This window comes from Rhinatrema bivittatum, chromosome 3, assembly GCF_901001135.1.
Source record: "Rhinatrema bivittatum chromosome 3, aRhiBiv1.1, whole genome shotgun sequence".
NCBI classification, from domain to species: Eukaryota; Metazoa; Chordata; class Amphibia; order Gymnophiona; family Rhinatrematidae; genus Rhinatrema; species Rhinatrema bivittatum.
Genome location: NC_042617.1, coordinates 524479438 through 524500166, shown reverse-complemented (window position 1 = coordinate 524500166; position 20729 = coordinate 524479438). Strand labels below are relative to the sequence as shown.

At 45.6% G+C, this 20729-nt stretch overlaps 1 protein-coding gene across 2 annotated transcripts in view; it reads right to left on the bottom strand.

Annotated features, from left to right (window-relative positions):
* The window catches only part of LOC115088219 (adhesion G-protein coupled receptor F1-like), a 101057-nt gene that overhangs the window by 62438 nt on the left and 17890 nt on the right, over window positions 1–20729 (bottom strand). Inside the window, exons 3-4 of one of the 2 annotated variants that reach the window (XM_029596268.1) lie at window positions 16376–16455; window positions 7863–7955 (exon numbers count right to left, since the gene is read on the bottom strand). In XM_029596268.1, the coding sequence (XP_029452128.1) occupies window positions 7863–7955; window positions 16376–16455 (173 nt within the window). The remainder of the gene's footprint in view (window positions 1–7862; window positions 7956–16375; window positions 16456–20729) is intronic. The other variant, XM_029596269.1, reaches the window with a different exon arrangement.

The window sequence follows — 20729 nt, the reverse complement described above, 5'->3', positions numbered from 1 at the left end:
AAGTTTTATTTTCTAAGCAGAAGGCCGATATTCTTCCACCTCTAAGCAAGTGTGATTACCCCATCGAGCTGCTGCCGGGGCACAACGCCCCCTAGGGGTAGCACTTACCCACTTTTGGTGCCCGAAACCCATGCAATGATGGAGTATATCCAAGAGAACCTGGCCAAGGGTTTCATCTGCCCTTCAAGCTCTCCCACGGGCGCGGGCTTATTCTTTGTCAGAAAAAAGAATGGGTCTTTGAGACCATATATTGATTACTGTGGCTTAAATGCTATAACCCGCAAAGACAAATACCCCTTTCCATTGATCACGGAATTGTTTGATTGCCTCCAGGGCGCCACCATTTTTACCAAGTTGGATCTGCGAGGCGCTTATAATCTGGTCCGTACATGCCCTGAAGACGTCTAGAAGATGGCATTTAATACCAGGGATGGACACTACGAATACCTTGTCATGTCTTTTGGACTTTGTAATGCCCCAGCGGTATTTCAATACATGATAAACGAGATTTTCCGTGACATTCTATACACCAAAGTCGTTGCATATTTAGATGATATCTTCATCTTCTCCAAAGACCTGACTACACATCTTGCCGACATCCATATGGTGCTCCAACGTCTCCAAGAGAACCACTTATTTGCTAAAATCAACAAGTGCTTCTTCGAACAATCAAGTCTACCTTTCCTAGGCTATATTATCTCTCAGCGAGGTTTCACGATGGACTCAAATAAATTGAAAGGCATTTGAGAATGGCCCCGGGCTGTTGGCCTTTGGGCGCTCCAGAGGTTCTTGGGCTTCACTAATTATTACCGCCTCTTTATAGCAAACTACTCCTTGCTAGCAGTGCCCTTCAAGGCTATGTCCTGTAAAGGCAGCAACACCAAAAATTGGTCACCTTAAGCCCTCGCTGCCTTCCAGTAACTTAAGGAGGCCTTCCTCTCAGGCCCTTGCCTGCACCACCTGGACCCGAATTGCCCCTTCATTGTGGAAGTGGACGCCTCTGCCATAGGGGCTGGGGTGGTTCTGAATCTGCACTCAACCCAAGGAGTCCTCCATCCAGGCTCTTTTTACTCCCACAAGTTTTCCCCTGCTGAGCAAAATTACAGCATCGGTGACAGGGAGTTGCTCGTGATTAAACTCACCCTTGAAGAGTGGTGCCCCTGGTTGGAGGGCACTCAGTTCAAGTTCACCATTTTCACCCACCATAAAAACCTTGAGCATCTTAGACATGCCCAGTATCTCAAAGCTTGCCAGGCCCGCTGGGTGCTGTTTTTCTCCCGGTTTAACTTTGAACTTCATTATCGTCCGGTTGAAAAGAACCTCCTTTGAACCAGATGACACTCCGGATGAACCTAGTCATGTCATTGATCCAGCCTGTATCTTTCTGTCTGCCATCGTTACAGTTCCAGCCGGGAAGACAGTGGTACCTCGACGGCTCCGATAGAAGGTCTTGTGTTGGGCACACGATTCGAAGATAGCCGGTCATCCAGGATGCCCCCGAACTCTGTCTCTCCTCCAATGCTACTATAGGTGGCCCACCATGTCTACCAACACCAGTGCCTATGTGGACTCTTGTCCAACTTGTGTTCAGCAGAAGCCACCAGTAGGTCGACCCTGGGGCCTCCTCCAGCCATTACCTGCACCAGAAGAGCCATGGACCCACTTATCCACAGACTTTGTGGTGGACCTTCCACCTTCTAAAGGGAATATGGTTTTCTGGGTCATTGTGGACCGATTCTCCAAAATGGCTCATTTTGTCCCCTTGCTTGCCTTACCGTCGGCCCTGGAGCCAGCACATCTCTTTTTCCTGCACATGTTCTGTCTGCATGGTCTACCCACGGATATTGCCTCTGACAGAGGTCCCCAGTTTGTCGCTCACTATTGTCGCGCCTTGTGCAGTAAATTTGGCATTACCATCAGCCTGACGACTGCGTATCACCCTCAGGCCAATGGTCAGACTGAGCGGATGAACCACTCACTCAAGAGCTTTCTTCACGCCTATACCAATGATCATCAAGACGACTGGGCAGAATTACTTCAGTGGACGGAGTTTTCCCACAACTCCCACATTGTAGCGGCCACCGGAGTCTCACCATTCTCTATAGTTTATGGCAGGCAACCCTGGCTCCCATTACCGATTCAGCTTTCGGTACCCTTGCTGGCAGCTCAGGCCACTGCAGATGCTCTCCAGGCACATTGGGTCCAGTCCAACCTTCGTCTGCATCAGGCTGCGGCTCAGACCAAGAAAGTTACAGGTGCTCATTGTCAACCAGCTCCAGAGTTTCAGCCAGGTCAAAAGGTCTGGCTAAGTACACGCTATATTCAACTCAAGCTTCCGTAGCAGAGATTCATGCCAAGATTCATTGGCCCTTTTCCTGTTACCCGGTGTATTGGACCAGTCACATACCAACTCTGACCACCACCAACTCTTGGTATACATAATTCATTCCATGTATCCTTACTTAAACTGGTGGTACACTCCTGGCCTTCTCGTAAGGCTCCTGTGCCTTCCCAAGTTACAGCTGAGACTGATACTACATACCAAGTTTGAGAAGTCCTCAATGTCCGCAGAAGAGGCCGCCACTGGGAGTATCTTCTCTCATGGGAGGGCTATGCCACGAAGAAAATTCATGGGAGCCCGCGAGTAATATTCTGGACAAGGGGCTCCTCCTCCGATTCCATTGTGCTCATCCAGGAAAACCCAGGCCTCCAAGAGGGGGCTGTAAATGGGGGGGGGGGGTACTGTTGTGTGTCCCATCCACGGCAGGTCCACTTACCCTCGGTGCCTAGCTCCCAGTCCTAGTCCATCCTCCCTTGCGGCTGTGGGCAGCCGCCTACACTCCCGAGCCTCCTCTGCCGTCCCCGACTCCACCACAGACCTCTCTCCCTCCTGGCAGGTCTCCCCACGTGTGCCGCAGGGAGACGCTGTCATCCAGCACCCTGCCGCCCTCTAGACGCACGCATGTGCATGCCTTGCCGGGTTTTAAAAGGGCCGTGAGGGGAATCCAACCCGCGGCCCCGGATGATGACATCGTCGGGCCCTACTATATAAGGCAGGGCCCGCCACTTGTTCCCTGCCTTGGCAACATGTCTCCACACTTGTTGTGTGCTCATTCCTGATCCATACCTGGTTCCTTCCTTGCCTTGTTGGACTGACTTCTGGCTTTGACCCTTATACGCTTTGGCCACACTTGGACTGACTTCTAGCTTTGACCACGCTTGGATTGGCTTCTGGTTTTGACCCTTGCTCATTTGACCACCCTTCCATGTCTGCTGCCTGCCCTGATGCCAGCCTACTCTCTACTACGTCTTCTGGTATCTCCCTGGACTTGGCCTTTCAGGCTCCAGACTACTATTACTTGGGCGCCATCTGTCTTCGTCTCTGGTTCCCTTTGGCACTCGGGTGTCTGGATCCCTGCCTTGTCCAGACCTGCTTCGGCCTTCCTATTACCTCTGCTGGTCCCTGGCTGATCACCACCTCGTCTACTGGGAGTTGTCTGACAGAGGTCTGCCTAAGACCAGCAGGCCCCGGCACCCAAGGGCTCAACCTGCAGGGAACATGGGCTGGTATTGGCGAAGCTCCAGTCAGCCTCCATCTCTCAGCCAACTCCGCCTCCCGACAGTGGGGACCTGTAGGGCTTGCCCTGCGGGTAGCGTCAATCCCAACTCGGGCCAAGGGTCCACCTCCGGCGCAACAGGCTGGAGCTGTGTTAGCCCAGCTATTGAGGCAGAGAAATCAGCAGACTTTAATAACAGGGATATGTAAGGCCGATGGAAGCATAACACATACGATTTCAGAGATCAGCGAAAGATTCAAATCATACTTTGCTGCCTTATTCTCTGCAGATGATTCTGTTTCAGACGAGAAAGTTCTTCGCTATCTAAGCAGGGTGCTCCTTCCATCTCTTACTGAAAGGCTGAAGGAGAGGCTTGCTATCAGGTTATTATATTACAATGGCTGATTTGCAGAAAGCTGGGTTGGATTTTCCAGGGAGGAAAAGATGGATACCCCTTGAATTTTTATAAGCGATTCTTCCAGGATTTGCAGAACCTTTAAAACAAGTTTTTGATTATTTACAACCTCACCCAGAAAGGTGCAGGTGTTTTAAATGATGTTCCGTTAGGCCTCAGGATCAAGCCCATCCCTTCCCTTTTTATAAATGAGACCTATTGCCCTATATCTCTCTTAAATGAAGATGTTAATATCCTAGCAAACATTCTCCATCTGCGACTGGAAAGATGTATGGAAGATTTGGCAGGCAACGATCAGACAAGGTTTGTTAAGGGCTAGTTTTCTATTAATAACACTCAGAGACAATTCAATATTTTATTCCTAAGAGAAGAATTCTGGGTTACTGCTTGGGTTGGATGCTGAAAAGGTTTACAACAGTCCGAGATGCATGCCTGGAAACTTCTGAATTCTAATCACCCTGAGATTATCATGGGGGAGAGGAAGAGGGAGGTTTTATGTGTACCAATTTATTCTCATTCATACTAACTCTCTTTCATACATATACATACTCATTCTCATTTTATATGCTTGCTCACTCCTCTTCTTCATACTCATGCTCATGTACACTCACCTCTCTACTTCTAACATCTTTATTCACACTCATTCACTCTTTCTTATTCATGCCTACTCCTGTTCGAGCCCTAGGCAAAGGCCTCTGTTCAGAGAATCGAGGGGACAAAGGAGAAAGAAATCCTGTGGTTAGAAGTTGGTTAAAAACTAAATTAAAATATTATTTTATCTGGGGTGTTGCAAGATGGCCCTTGCAGTGAGTGCTCAGGCTGGAAACTGTTGCTGGCTCTTGAGTGGCATGGCCCATTGTGGAGAGGTGGCAGAGCATGGCCACTGCAAGGTCAGAAATAGAAATAAGAAAGCAGGAGGGTTGATCCTGGGAGAAGTGCAGGTCTGCAGCTGGGACCAATTTTAATGGGAAGTGGAGTCTGGAGTCCTGCCATTAAGTTGCAGCTGTTCAGAGGTTACTGCTTTGGCTGGGACCATGAAGAAATGATTGGGCCACCATAGCCAAAATGAAGGCCGGGTTCGCTTACCATCTGAATCGCCATGGTGGGGCTAATCGGGGAAGAAGTCCATGTGAGCTGCAGGGAGCTGCTAACGGGAGGCTTCTACCACTGCTGAAAGGTCTGGAGGAAGAGCAGATGGCCAGGGTGAAGCTGAAAGTGCCAGGCCAGTTGATTGGTTCTGCTGGGCAATGGAGGAGGTGCTGCAAGTGGTTCCACCAGCCTCCTGCCCCCCTCAGATTTTTGTTGCCCTAGCCACAGGCCTAGTATACCTATTGACAAAGCCAGGCCTGGTGTCGGGTTCAAAGCTCCTGTCTTTGTTAGAACCCTTCACTGCCACTATCTTAAGTTGGAGGTACCATTGTGTTTCTCCTCCTTCAAAGAAGCCATTTCATATATAAGTACTTGGGATGTCCTTTCATGAACTGCAAACTGGTTAAAAGACTGGAAACAGAGAATAAGATTAAATGGTCTGGTTTTTCAGTGGAGACAGGTAAATAGTGGAGTGCCTCAGAGATCTGTACTTGGACTAGTGCTTTTCAATATATTTATAAAAGATCTGGAAAGGGATATGGCAAGTGAGGTAATCAAATTTGTAGATGATACTAAATTATTCAGAGTAGATAAATCACATATGGATTGTGATAAATTGCAGGAGTACCTTAGGAGCCTGGAAGACTGGACAACCAAATGGCAAATGAAATTTAATATGTACAAGTGAAAGGTGATGCATATAAGGAAAAATAACCCATGCTATAGTTATACTATGTTAGGTTCCATATTAGGAGTTACCACCCAGCTCAGTGTGCTGCGGCAGTCAAAAAAGCAAATAGAATGTTAGGAATTATTAGGAAGGGAATTGTGAATAAAACTGAAAATGTCATAATGCCTCTGTATCACTCCATGGTGAGACCACAAATTGAGTACTGTTACAATTCTGGTCGCCACATCTCAAAAAATATATAGGTGCACTGGAGAAGGTACAGAGAAGGGCGACCAAAATGATAAAGGGGATGGAACTGCTCTGCTATGAGCAAGTGTTTAAAATCATGAGAGGTCTAGAATGGGTAGATGTGAATTGGTTATTTACTCTTTCAGATAATAGAAGGACTACGGGGCACTCCATGAAGTTAGCATGTGGCACATTTAAAATTAATCGGAGAATGTTCTTTTTCATTCAACGCACAATTAAACTCTGGAATTTGTTGCCAGAGGATATGATTAGTGCAGTTAGTGTAGCTGGGTTCAAAACAGGTTTGGATAAGTTCTTGGAGAAGTCCATTGATTGCTATTAATCAAATTGACTTAGGCAATAGCCTTCTTTTACCGGCATTAGTAACATGGGATCTATTTAATGTCTGAGTACTTGCCAGGTACTTGTAGCCTGGATTGGCCACTGTTGGAAACAGGATACTGGGTTTGATGGACCCTTGGTCTGACCCAGTATGGCAAATTCTTCTGTTCTTATGGGAATTTGGGTGCCCCGGATCTTTGCTGATTTGTATATTATTAATTGTGTCCTAGTTTTCAGCCAGATTCAAAAAGATTGGACAGGGCACTTTATTTCTGGGCAGGTTAAATCAATGTTATTAAAATGAATGTGCTTATTTTATTCATTTCAACATGTCCCTTGTTTCCTCAATAGTATGCTCTTCAAGTTTCTCTGGTGAAATAAGCCTCCATGTGTGAAAATGCAAATTCTTTGAGGACCCGAGTTGGCTGGGGGTATGGCCTTCCTGAGCTTGCAAGCCTGTTACTGAGCCGTGAGATTAACAGATATATCCACTTGGTTAAATATAGACAAGCAAGTCCTCTGGGTCTTATTTGAATCTGAGCTGGCTGGTGAGGTGGAACTCTCTTCTTTGTTTTGCAGTCTCTTCTGTCTGCGGGAGGGAGGAGGGCCTGTCATACATGCCCCATTATTGCTTGCACAGTCAAGGTCTGAAAGTCTATATGTAAGGAGTTGGGGACTGGAGGGGGTTTTCTGTCCCCTCTTTCTGTGTTGAGGTGAAATCCTGCTCTGTCAGTCCATACAAGTAAGTGGGATCTTGGGACAATTGTTTGATAAGGGTGCTGTCAAGTTCTTCTTTGCGATTAGATCTGAATTTGGGGTGCCTGATCATTCCCATCTTTATTATGATAATTTGTTTAGAGCAATTGTTAGATACCAGCTCAGTGGGTAGGAGTGGGTGAACCCCTCACCGGTTGAAACTCACTTTCTGCAGGAGGATATTCCTTGGAAGGTGAGTTCTGTAATTTACAAGGTGAAAATCCAGACTCGTTTCTTGGCTGAGGCCTTTCTTTGCATTGAGGAATAATAGTATGGAGATCTGGGCCTGCAGATTGACAAGGGAGAATTTGCAGTGATATGTATAGCGTTTCCCTCTGTGGTGAACTGATGGTGAAACTTTTATTATGAAGTTATACATATGCTCCTCTCTTCCATAAGATTTCTTCTTCTTTGCCCCCACTTTGCTGGAGGGGTTTTGGGCAAGTGGGTATGTGGGTATCTGCATGTATGATGGAAATGCCCCTTGGTCTATTCGTTTTGGTTGAGGATGAATATGTTGATCTGCTACATTCTTGACGTGCGGTGGATTTGGGCTGGTGGGGGGAACCAAATTGTGGACAAATGTAAGAATGCATTTGCTCAGCATTTAATTCATGCAACACAGTTCTATATTGCAACTAAATGGAAATCGGCACCTACCCTCAAGCTTCAGTGTGCAAGTTCATGCTATAGCACTGATTGAAAAGTTGACATTTATGCTGAGACATAAGATGGCATTGTTTAACAAAGTAAGGGTCCGATACTGGAAATTTTACAATTCTACCTGTATCTTGGGATAAGGTGGAAGTTTGAACGGTTGTTTATTGCTTTGTTCTTGATGCACTGTTGTAATTTTTCTTGCTTCAGGTGTGGTTTGCTATTAAAAATAAAAAGTCACAAAAAAAAATCAAACATAATACATCAAGGTATTAACAATATAAAACTGACTCCGCTATATGGCAGAGTCTTTGGATATTTGTTTATTATGCCTTTCAATAAACAGATTCTTTTTTATTTGCATCAAGAGCAATACTAACTAATATGGAGATGTCTGTGGTTGGGGAATGTGTAGCTATGTACGAGAAAATTACAGTGACTGCACATTGCTGTTGCTCTTGATGTAAAGTCAAAAGGATTTTAGTGATTTATGGTAATAATTATTCCTTTTGCCATATTTTCCCATCAGAAACAAGTGTGCAAAGACTTCTTTTTTATGCCATATGGCGGAGTCACTTGACAATCACATGCTCTTCAACACGGATGTGATACCTTGAAGCAAACATACACTAACATGTAAGCTGTGTCACAGTGTTTCTTTTTGTTTGTTCTGTATCTCAGCATTAAATGAAAGCTATATTATCTCTCTAGTGATTCCTCCATTTTATATCATTTTGAGGGACCACAGGGCAAACAGGTGGAGGAAAAAGATGCCCGAGCTCAGTACCAACAAGTAGCCTCTGAGAAAAAGCCCCTGGCCATTACAGAAGTAACATACAAAAGGCAAACATGCAAAAAATGAAAAAAATCATAGGTTTATGGACCCAATAAATTGTCTTTCCATTTATCTTTGACACAAGCAATCGTTTTCTCCTTCACCCCAACCCCTTCTCAATTGCTCTTTTTTTCTTGTTCTCAGATGTCCAGATTAAAGACACTTTTGAGGATGTTTGTGAAAGAAATAACAGGTTGGCCTTAATGTTTTCAGAGGAAATTTAATTCAAAAGGATTGTAAAAGAATATTCCTTATCATCTAGACAGGCCAGTCCACAAAAGTGGGTTATGCAACCAAAACAAAATCAGATCGGTGTCAGGAAATACTTTAATTAAAGGTAAAAACCAGTGCCCGACTTGGGACGAATTTCACCCATACAACATGGGCTGCTTCAGGGGCTATATGTATAAGAGCAACGTGAAAAAGAAAATGACCATACCGGTATGCTGAGACGTCGACTTGTGCATTTGTTCTGTTTTGTACTGTAAATTTAAACAAGATTCCTGCAGTGGACAAATACAGTAGACTTCCTGTTTGCTGAGATGTTAATCGGTTTACAGACTGTGCTCTGAGCTATAGTGCCTAAGCTAATGTCTGTAGCTGCACTACTATTACTGTGAAGGAATTAACATTATTTGAATGTTCAAATAATGCAGGGGAGAAAGACTGATACTTCACGCATATCCAGCATAGCTCTCTGCTTCAACAGCAGAGGTGGAAGTCTGATACTTCACTTTCAATGCATATCCAGTATAACTCTCTGCTTTAACGGCAGGGGGAATGAAGAAAGGTGGATCTATATACAGACAACAACCAACAAGGACTGAATTATTTAGTCTGGGTGGGCAGGTGGGCATGGGTGTGGCTTGCTTATTGCAGCGGATGCTACTCCTAACTAACTGGGCTAGATATTTCACTTAGATGCAGTTCCAACACTGCTCTCTCATTAATGGTGGGGGTGGAAGGGAAATAGAACCAAAAGGTTACTAAGAGCCAGGAGTAACATAAGTATGAGAGAAAAAAAAAGTGCAAAACTTGCTGACAGACTGGATGGACGTTTGGTCTTCTTCTGCCGTCATTTCTATGTTTCTATGTAGCCCCTGAAGCAGCCCACATTGTATGGGCGAAACTCGGCCTGAGTCGGGCACTGGTTTTTTCCTTTAAAGTATTTCCTGACACCAATCTAAATTTGTTTTGGTTGCATTGCTGCTACATTGGATCAACTTCCGTGTTGTTTGCTGGCACAAAAGTGGGTTATGCAATCCTGCCAGCAGATGGAGACTGAGATCACTGACTCACTGATGTCACTCATATATATAGTCCTGCACTGACATCAACCTGCCAGTACTCTCTGTCTCCAGCAGATGGCGGACATGCAAACCTTCTGTGGATGTAGTTAGGCCTGTCAGGTATGGAACAAATGATGGATGACTCCTGAGGTGAGCACTCATATCACCCCTTTAAAGCAGGGGTGCCTTTAATCTTAAACTTTTTGCAGGAAAGTTTGATTAAAGGGTTGGCTCTTAATACACTCAAAGTGCAGGTAGCTGCCGATTATAGAGGGTGTATTCAGGGTAAACCTCTATTTGTATCCAGATGTTTCCAGATTTTTGAGAGGAGCTAAATATATTTGGCATTTTCCAGTGCCACTCTGGGATTTTAATTTGGTGTTATCCATTTTAGCAGGTCCCACCTTTCATCCTCTTAGACAGCTTTCCTTATGTATGCTAACTATGAAAACAGTTTTTTGGGTCATGATTTGTTCAGCAAGAAGAATTTTGGAGTTGCAAGCTCTTTCATGCTGGGAGCCTTTTTTTGTGATTACCAGGAACACAGTTCGAATTAGGATGGTGCCTTCCTTTTTGCCAGATGTGGTTTTTGCTTTCATTTAAATCAGTCCTTCTCTTTATCATCTTTGGAAGTAGACAGGAGCAGTGCAAGGCCTTCGGAGAGCAAGTACCTTATGCGTCCTGGTAGCTGCGGATAACCTGGAGAGTAGATAAGAATGAAGCAAGGCCACCAAGGAGCGGGTGCCTTGAGTGGCCTGACTGGAACATCAAAACCCCATAGGGTAGGTAGGAGCGGCAAGGCCCCTGAGGAGCGGGTACCTAGAGCGTCTTTGGAGGTCTGTGTAACCCCGGAGAGTAGGAGCGAGTACTCAGAGTGGAGCATCTTTGAAGAATCGAAATTAGTTGAACCGGAATCATTGCTAACTCATAGCTGGTTTGGAGATCGGAGGCTAAGTACCCGGTAGTAGTAAAGTCATGCAGTGGGGACACCCCCGAGGTTCCCGCCATGATGTATTCAAAAGAGAGGGCGATGCATGCCCTAGGAGGTCTCAGTGCAAGTATGGTGAACGCAATCGCCCATGCCAGTCTGGGGACGCCGGAGAGGTCAGCGAGGTGAGACGGAGGCAGCCATCCTGCCCAGAAGAGAGGAAAGAGAGAAAAAAGAGGTGAGACAGAGAGGGCGCAATGGTACTCCCCTTCAAAGGGCCCCCTCCAGGCCTCCTTCCAGGGGGTTTGGGTTTCCAAGAATGCGTCTGATGGAAACGATGGATCATGTCCTTGTCGATGATGTTGGCAAGTAGTTTCTCAGGACCGTATCCCTCCCAGGAGATAAGAAACTCCCAAGCTTGCCTTTTTTATGAACATCTAAGATGTCATCAACCTTGTATTCAATGTCCTCCTCAGCCTCCAGAGTCGCTGGTTCGGGTATTTTGGTAGAGAACTCGGAGAGTACAAGCAGTTTTAGCAAGGCCACATGAAAGGTGTTGTGTATTTTCATGGACAGAGGTAATTTTAGGCTGTACGTTAGGTTACCCAACCGTCAGAGGATGGCAAAGGGTCTGACGTAGCGAGGAGCAAAACGTGCTGAAGGTAGCTTAAGGTGAATAAATTAGTACTCAGCCAGACTTTGTCTCTGGGTTGAAATTGAGGTGCCTTTCGATGATGAGCATCGTAGGGTTTCTTGGCTCTTAGGCCTGCCTTGAGTAGCAGTTCCTTTGTCTGTCTCCAGAGCTGTTGAAACTCCGCTGGAGTGGATTGAGCTGCTGGTGAGGCCACAGATAGTGGAAGCGGCATAGGAGATAGTGGTTGATGACTGTATACAACTTGGAAAGGGGTGGACCCTGTAGCAGTGGCAAGATGAGAGTTTATGGCAAACTCTGCCCATGGTAGCAATTCGCCCCAATTGCTTTGTCTTGAGTTCACGTAAGATCGTAAGAACTGTTTAAGCGTCCTGTTAATTCTTTCAGTTTGTTCATTGGATTGTAGATGATAGGCAGACGTTAGATCCAATGAAATGTCAAATTTTTGACAAAGCGTTCTCCAGAATTTTGCGGTGAATTGGACACCCCTATCGGATAAGATGTGCTTGGGCATCCCATGGAGGCGAAAAATGTGCTTGATGAAAAGCTTCGCTAGTTCAGCCGCCGATGGTAATCCTGGCAGAGCCACAAAATGTGCCATTATTGAGAAGCGATCGACGGTTACCCAAATTGTATTGTTTTCCACTAGAAGGTGGTAGGTCCACTACGAAGTCGGTCGCAATATGTGTCCAAGGTTCCTCAGGAACCGGCAGAGGTTATAGGAGACCCCAGGGATGTCTGACAGGCGGCTTTTTTCTTGCACAGGAAGACACATAATCTTGCACGGCCTCCTTCATCGTAGGCTACCAATAATAACGTTGGAGCCTGGCGAGTGTACGACTTTGTCCAGGATGACCAGCAAGACGTGAATCATGTGCCCATTTTAATAGTTTTTTCCTCAGACTCTGAACCACTATGGTTTTACCAGGAGGAGCAGTATGATGTGGTGCAGTTCATTGAGTATGTCTTCTGGAGAAAATCAACGTGAAAGAGCATCTGCCCGAACATTTTTGTCTGCTGGACGGTATTTGAGCAGGAAGTCAAATCTGTTGAAGAACAGTGATCATCTGGCCTGTCGGTGGTTAAGTTGCTGTGCATGTCGAAGATACTCCAAGTTCTTGTGATCAGTGTATATTAGGATTTGATGTTGGGCGCCCTCTAGCCATGGACACCACTCCTCAAAAGCCAATTTAATAGCGAGCAATTCTTTGTCTCCAATTCCATAGTTTTTTTCAGCAGGAGAAAAGCGTCTCGAAGAATAAGCAAAGATGGAGAACATTGGAGTCGCTGAATTAACTTAGCACTGCTCCCACGCTGACGTTGGAGGCGTCGACCTCGACGATGAATGGGCGATGAGGGCTGGGGTGGCGAAGACAAGGCTTTTTTTGGAAGGCTTCTTTGAGGGTCAGAAAGGCCGCCATGGCCTCAGTAGACCATTTAGAAGGGTTGGCCCCTTTTTTCGTCTTGGCCGTGAGCGGAACCTTCAAGGTGGAATAATTCTTGTTAAATGAACGGTAGTAGTTCGTGAAGCCGAGGAAGTGGCATAACGCCTTCAATCCTGTGAGTTGAAGCCATTCTTGGATGCTTTTCATCTTTTGAGGATCCATCTGAAAGCCCTCCTTGGAGACGATGTAACCTAGGAACAGTACGGACTCTTTATGAAAAGCACATTTCTCAAGCTTTGCATAAAGATGTTTTTCTCGTAACCTCCACAGTACCTTTTTTACATCCTCTTGGTGCGTCTGAAGATCTTGTGAGAAGATCAGGATGTCATCTAAATACACCACTAAGCACCGATACAGAAGGTCTCACAGGATGTTATTCATCATATTTTGAAACACCGCTGGTGCATTACACAAGCCGAAGGGCATGACAAGATACTCGAAGTGTCCGTCACGGGTGTTATAGGCTGTTTTCCACTTGTCCCCGTGACAGATTCGGACCAGGTTGTAGGCCCCCTTGAGATCTAGCTTGGAGAAGATCTTGGCCCCCTGAAGTCTTTTGAATAATTCCGTTATCAGCAGTAGAGTATAACGATCCTTGATGGTGATCTCGTTGAGACCTCTGTAATCAATACAAGGGCGGAGGGAGCCATCTTTTTTCCCAACGAAGAAAAACCCTGCGCCGACTGTGGATTTTGAGGGTCTAATAAATCCTTTTTGTAGATTTTCTTGAATATAGGCTGACATAGCCTTGGTCTCAGCTACTGAGAGGGGGTATACCCTTCCCTTGGGAGGCTCTGAGTTGGGCTTCAGATTGATTGCACAGTCAAAAATCCTATGAGGTGGTAAGACACGTCTGCTGCTTGCTTGGAGAAAACATCCTGGAACGATGCGTATTGAGGTGGTAGGCCGGGTAATGATGGGATGGTAGGCATACAGGGCACAGGAGTGACCTTCGAAAGACATTGGTCATGACAGCCAGAGCCCCATTGTGACAGTTCAAGAGTTGCCCAGTTAAACTGAGGCTTGTGATCCTGTAGCCAAGCACCACTGGGTGGATAGCTTTCTCAAGAACAAGAAAAGAGATAGTCTCAGAGTGTAAAGCCCTAGTGCGCAGGCATATGGGCTGCATGGTGAGGGAGACTTCTCCTGGAAGTGGTTCTCCATGTATTGAAGATAGCACCAATGCCATAGCCATGGGAATTGAAGGAATTCGCAGATGTTCCACCAGGCATTTTAAAATAAAATTTCCTCTGGCCCCAGAATCTATGAGGGCAAGTGTCTGAAACTCAAGGCTTCCGCAGATGAGTGAGACAGGAAGCGATAATGGAGGAGAGGGTGTAGTTAAACCTAGGAAGAGTCCTCCAGGGATCCTAGTTCTGCATGTTTCCCAGACAATTAGGGCAAGTCTGGACAGCATGGACAGAGTGGCCACAGTACATGCATAGACCCATGCATTTGCGGTAACTTCTCTCCTTTGAGGTTAAATGGCTGCGGCCTAACTGCATTGGCTCGTCCTCTTCACTGGGTGAAGACTGAGGGGTAGGAGCTGTGTGCAAAGGTTTAGGATGGGTACCTCCTGAGACATGCTTCTTGGGACTCTTGGCCTCCTGGGTTCGATCCTGAATGCGATGGTCAATTCTCCCAGCCAATTCGATGAGGGATTCCAGGGTGTCAGGCAAGTCATGAGTCACTAGTTCGTCCTTCAGTCGAGAGTGGAGACCCTCCAAGAAAATAGCACGCAAACACCCCAAGTCCCAATGGAGTTCGGACGCCAAAGTTTTGAATTCAATCACATAGTCCGGTAAAGGCTTGTTCCCTTGCTGAAGGTGTAACAGAGTAGATCCTGCAATGGTCTGATGAGCTGGGTCATCAAATACTGACTTGAAAAGGGTTAGAAAGCTGGACAAGTCGTTCAGAATAGGATCACCGTGTTCCCAGAGCAGTGAAGCCCAGGCCAGGGCTGTTCCATCGAGTAGCGATAGGATGTAGGTGGACTTGGCAAAAGCAGTGGGAAGTAGTTAGGTTGCAAAGAAAAGTGCATACTACATTGGTTGATAAAACCCCTACACATCCGTGCATCCCCATAGAAGCGTGGAGGAGCAGATAGAGGTATAATAGTCTTGACAGTAACCACTTGATATGAGTCTTTATCTGGAGCTGTCGGGGCATTCAGCTGGGCATTCAACTGGTTGAAGGCAACGGCCAGTGTCTCTAGAGACTTCTATTGCTCGGTGATCCTTTGGGCCAGGCCAGGGATGGCCTGCAAAGCTGAGAGCTGAGTAGTCTTTGATTATGCAGGCCAGAAGACCATGTGATCCACTCCATACTCCATGCTATTTCATTTCATGTGCTCAGGAGTCTTGAAAGGGTAACAAACTCTAAAAAAAAATATAAGGCCTGATTTACTAAGACTTTTTTCCCTCTCTATCCTGTGCCTATGGGGGAAAAGCTTTATTAAATTAGGCCCTATAGAATAATAAACTTTCAGTCTAGCTCAACTATTTTTATTTGTGAGCAGATAACAATCACCTTTGTACCCAGTAAAACTTGGTGTGTGACATTATTAATATTATTATGTGATACTCCACCTCGCTCCATCCGATCACACCTACTTCCTTGCAATCTGTCCACGAAACATGATCTCTTGCAGATTCTGGTTTTGTCACTACATGCTTTTCCCAAGATATTCTCTCAGTTTACCTGCTTTGTCACCCAGTTGAATTTTTATTCACAGTTTTACATGACACCTTGTGATTAGTAACTTTGAATTTGACTACCCCTTCCTACATACTTAATTGCGACAGAACCTGGTCATGAGGGCACTCACCCACTAAACAGTGAATCACTTCTGCAGGGACAATGAGACTCAAAGAAGAGATTCCTTGGAGTCTATGGCATAAGTTCAAAATAATTGTCCCCAAGTGACACTTTTGAAAAGGCCCCCCAGAATGGGGAGGGATTGTCCACTTTAGAAGATCTGGGAGCAGCTGTAAATGGGCTCCTGTCTTCCTTGGGGGGGTTCTCCTGCACTACAAGGAATGCTTGGGCAGAATTTACATCACTCTTTGGAGTCCTTTGTACATTGCCCTTCTGTTCTCTTCTGTGCTAGCATTGTGTGATGAAGAATAGGAAGCAGCTCCCTTCAGGCTTACTTCTAGTGCCCTTCAATTCAGCTGATACCTTTCTCTAGAAAAGGAGCACCTTGTGTTTTGCTTCACCAATATAATCCTATGCTAATGCTCACCGATTTCAGTCTGGCCAGATCCTCCACTTAGCATACCAAGCTAATTAATACAACTTCAGTTAGAAAAAAAAAACCCCAACTACTAAAATGCCCTTTCTAAACACCCTGATAATGCAAGGCAATTCAGTATAAGGCCATTCTTCCCACTGATTGATATAAGTGCTATCTTTGGATTAACAGAAGTTATTGGCCATATTTGGTGGAGAATGATGTACATTAACATTATGAGATTATATAAACTTCACACCGAAAATGATATCCAGGGGTTCTTGTGTGGATATAGCTCCTTGAATGAAGATGAAGGTTTTTTCCTTTTTGATGAGGTCCCTAAAGAAACAAGCAAAAAAAACCCCTAAACAAACAGAAACAGATATTCATGCACATGGTAGAGATGAGGGCTGTAGAGAACAGGATGGTCACAATTCAAAGGATATTTTCTATGACTAATTTGAACATGCGCCGCAGAAATGAGGAAAACACCGAAAGGAAGAAGCAAATTAGAAGAATAGGGTTGAATTAGGTGAAAGAATGGAAAAGGGAAGTAATGAATATAAGAGGGGTTAGGTGAGGGAGAAAATTAGAGGTGTGTGAGAGGAGCTCCCATTGGTTCTTATATTGTTGTGCACCTGCAAACTCAGGAGAGTGGAGTTATTCTCACCTGAAGCTCCTTAGGCAGGAGAATATTTATTCAATCTGGAGGCACAGGAATAATACATTAGAATAGGTCTTTTACAAACCTGCACTGGTGATCCCATAGCCAGTGACATTTTCAAGATAACCCCAATGAATGTCTAACCCTTACTGTGAATTCCCACTCTGACACTGTAATAAAAATGAGGTCCCTTTAAAGGTTTCCACACATCCTGCATTCACTACTAGGGATCTCTCACTTGCCTGTAAGTTAGTTGCACAGCAGGCAGAAGGCTGCAGTGGAAGCCCTTTCCAGAACTAATAAAGTTTTGAATAAAAGCCTTGTGGAAGAGCCCTAATATTATTTGTTTGGAAAAGGGTACACTGGAGTTTACTGGGAAGTAATCAAGTTGCAAGACTGAGCAACTGCCCATCCTCTTGCTGTCTGAAACTTTAGCCCTGCAGGAAGCAAACATTAAGACACATTAAAAAGACGGGAGACATTTGCCTTCTCCTATCCTGGAGGCCAGAGAGCAAGCAGTATCTTGATGCCTTTCTCTAGCTCCCTTGTCAACGAACTCTCACTCCACTCTCAAGGAACTCATTTATACCAAATTATATAGTTAGTCTTATGACCCATCCTTTGGGGATGGACCCGCCTGCCATTCCTAAGGGACCACTACTCCCTTGGAACCTCCCATTGCTGGGGAGCATAAAAGGGGGAGATTGGAAGGATGAGAGGCTGGCAGAGTCCGGGTGGGGGAATCAGGGAAGAGGGAAGAACAGATAAGAAGTTGGTAGGTGAGGGTGAGTATTTAAGAAGTGAGAGAGGGGCAGAAGGAACAAGAGGATGCTGAGAGAAGGATGAGAGAAGCAAATGAGAAGCCAGGAAGAATGAGAGGTTGTCAGAGGCTGCATGAGAGAAAAGGCAGGGGTAGAACTGGAAGACAAGTGAAGCACATTATTCCTTATGCCAAGGTTTAGCAAGGGCTTATCCCAGGTCACCTTAAAGGAGCTGTGTGTGTGGTTGAACTAAACATAAACAAATGTTACAGTAGTGTATGAGACAAAGAACTGCTATTGTTTCATAAACAGGAATTGTTGAAACTAGTGTATCATGGGAACTTTTCTGGGTTACCAGTAAGCCCTGGGACAATACATGTTAGTGCAGTTAGAGAGATAATTAGGGGGAGGATCCATTCATGGGCACCCCCTCCTACTGCGGGTGCTGAAATGGATATCCCCTGCAGGAGGTTTTATGGCAGATCTCCACAAAGGGCTCTGGGGGCAGTCTTAGTTGGCAGTTTGAGAGGAAGGCTGGAGATTTATCCTGAGTTGCATTTTTGGCCTACCTGAGGCCTTGGAATCCATTCAAGATTCTCCTGTGCAGGTCAGGGACTGCTGTTCTCTCCTTCAGAAGTGCAGAGTGGCTGTGCAGGGACTAATTTGGAGTTTTGAACTATTGCTTGGTAGGAGCCTTACTGAATACCTAGGCCTTTCCGGGACTCAGAGAGTGGGGGACCCTCTGCTCAGGATGCTGAGGAATAGGAAAGACCTGCCCCTGAAGTGGTGGTGAGCTGTTATTTACTTTTGGTGAACAGAAGAATTAAGTTTGAAGGCCTGGGAGGAAGCATCATTTGTCTGCCCCTCTTCCTACCCATCTGTGGGCCTGTGAGACCTGCAGTTCCATTCAAAATCTTTCTCATCAGGGATTTACATCAAGACCAAGACATCTAACTGCTACGGAAGTGGGCCTGGCACCCATATTACCCTGGGCGGCTGGGTACAAGACCCTTCCACCTTTTCAGCTTTTAGGAAACAGCTACCAATCATTCTGGATTTGGGAAATGCTTATACCACTGGTATAAGAATCAGAACCAACCCACACCTTTAACACTTGCATTGCAAAGCTTAACTGCCCAGCATAAAAGTAATAAACAAGGCCAGGTTTTACATATGCATCCAGGAAGAAGAGTACAGCGTTTGGTAATCTATCAGCAATAGTCCAGCTGTCTGGTCCAAGGTCTGCTCTCTCTGTGGCTGGTAACACTTGCAGGGAGTTAACAACTCCTAAGGTTTAGCTAGAAACAGTTCCACAATGTCCATAAAAACATGAAAGGTTTCTTATCAGTCTCAGGAAGACAGATGGCTTTCTGCAAGGAAGGACTGGAAAACAAAGCTTTGCATGCTAACAATAAGACTTTAGAGGCCAGTCTGGCTTGCAACATGTGCAGAAAGGCAGGGTCCACAAGGAGGGTAACGATATGTAATTCAGAAGCACAGCTAGGGGTTTAAAGAAAAGTCTAACAGGCAAAACCCTGTCCTTATTTAGATTTCCTTTTCCTCTTAGTTCCTTTCTTTCTAAAGACTGTTGTCATGGCTTCTGGGTCCTATGTGAATGCCCATTAACTCCCAAAGTTGAGCATTGATTAGATATGGATAAATCATTGGTGGGTGATTAAAAGCTGATTTTCCTACTTAGCAGCAGATAAGTCATGATGGATGTGCTGGGAGACTTAGTTTGTGGATGAGTATGTCCTGTTTAACTGGATACAATGTCTGTGAAGGCCTCTGCAGCCTCAGCATGTTCATGTCTAGCTAGCCATGTAAGCTAGTGTAACCCCATCCCGGTATGCACGCCTGGCATGGGTAGGACCATAAAGTTATTTTTAAGTTCTTTGGGGCAGGGACATTGACTGGCTCTTCTTCTTCCCTTAACTCCCAAACTGTAGATCCGTTCAACTGGGGGAAGAAAGGGGTCCTTTCAGATCCCAGGGCAAGGTGACTGACTTCCTCCCTTGAATTCCCTGGGTAAGATGAATTTTTACACTTTGTGTGCAGTGTACTCAAAGAAGACATAGGGAGACAAGTCTAAGCATAGGAAGAAATGCGATAAATCCAGTTCTTCTACTTGTCTTCGTCCTCTTCCTCTTCTTCCTCATCTGACTCTTCATGTGCTTTGCTTTTGGCAGGCGTGGGATCTGGAGGAAAAGGGTCTGATAGGGGGGCTCTGGCTTTGGTGACTTTCTCAAAATTGTGGGAAGATATGCCTAGGTCTTTGTGGAAGAAGATTCAGCGTCGTAAATGTATCGATATATTTCAGGTGTTGGAGGGACATAGGGAACATAGGAAGGAGAAAAAGAAGAAGGGCAGTGTTAAGCGTTCTCCCGGGACTCAGAAGAAAGTTTTGCGTAATATTCTTAACTGGATCCAGTCTTTTCTTCGATTGGCAAGTGTTGTCGGGGATAGAGATAATTTGCAATATGGGCCTTTGCGGATGCAATTTTGGCTGCCAGTCAGGAGTATGAGGGATGGTCATGGCTCAATTATGATGAGCGATTTCAGGACTGCATGGAGAACAATAAGTTTATGTCGTGGGGTACCCAGGATGTGGGTCTGTTGTTAACTCTAATGAATAGTAAGGTCACTTCCTCGTCTATGGGTACTTAAAGTGGTGTTGGTGGTGGTTCAAGTGGGCGGCCCTTTAGAGTGGGACCCACGCCTAGTGGTGCGGGGAGAATGGGGGCGGGCGTGCTCAATGTTTGCTGGCATTTCAACCGATCAGTTTGCAACTTCCCTGACTGTAATTTCCGTCATGTGTGCTCCGGTTGTGGAGCTAGCCACCCCGTCTCTAAATGCCTTAAGCGGGCAGGTGATGAGGCCACTGGTAGGCTTGCAGCCAAAGGAGCTTCAAAATGAATCTTTGGATAGGGCTCAACTCTGATACGGGTCTGTGCCATATTGCCATGGCTTAAGGTTTACCCGAATGTGGAGGTCGCTTTACTATTGTTTAATGGATTTAAGTACGGCTTCTGGATTCCTTTTTTGGGTCCGTTGTCAGTGGGTGGGGGAGAGAATTGCCCTTCAGTTCGAAAAATGGTCAGTGTGGTTAGGGACAAATTGCAGGGGGAGATCGTATTGGGCAGAATTGCGGGTCTTTTTGTGGAGCCTCCGTTTCAGTGGATGGTTTT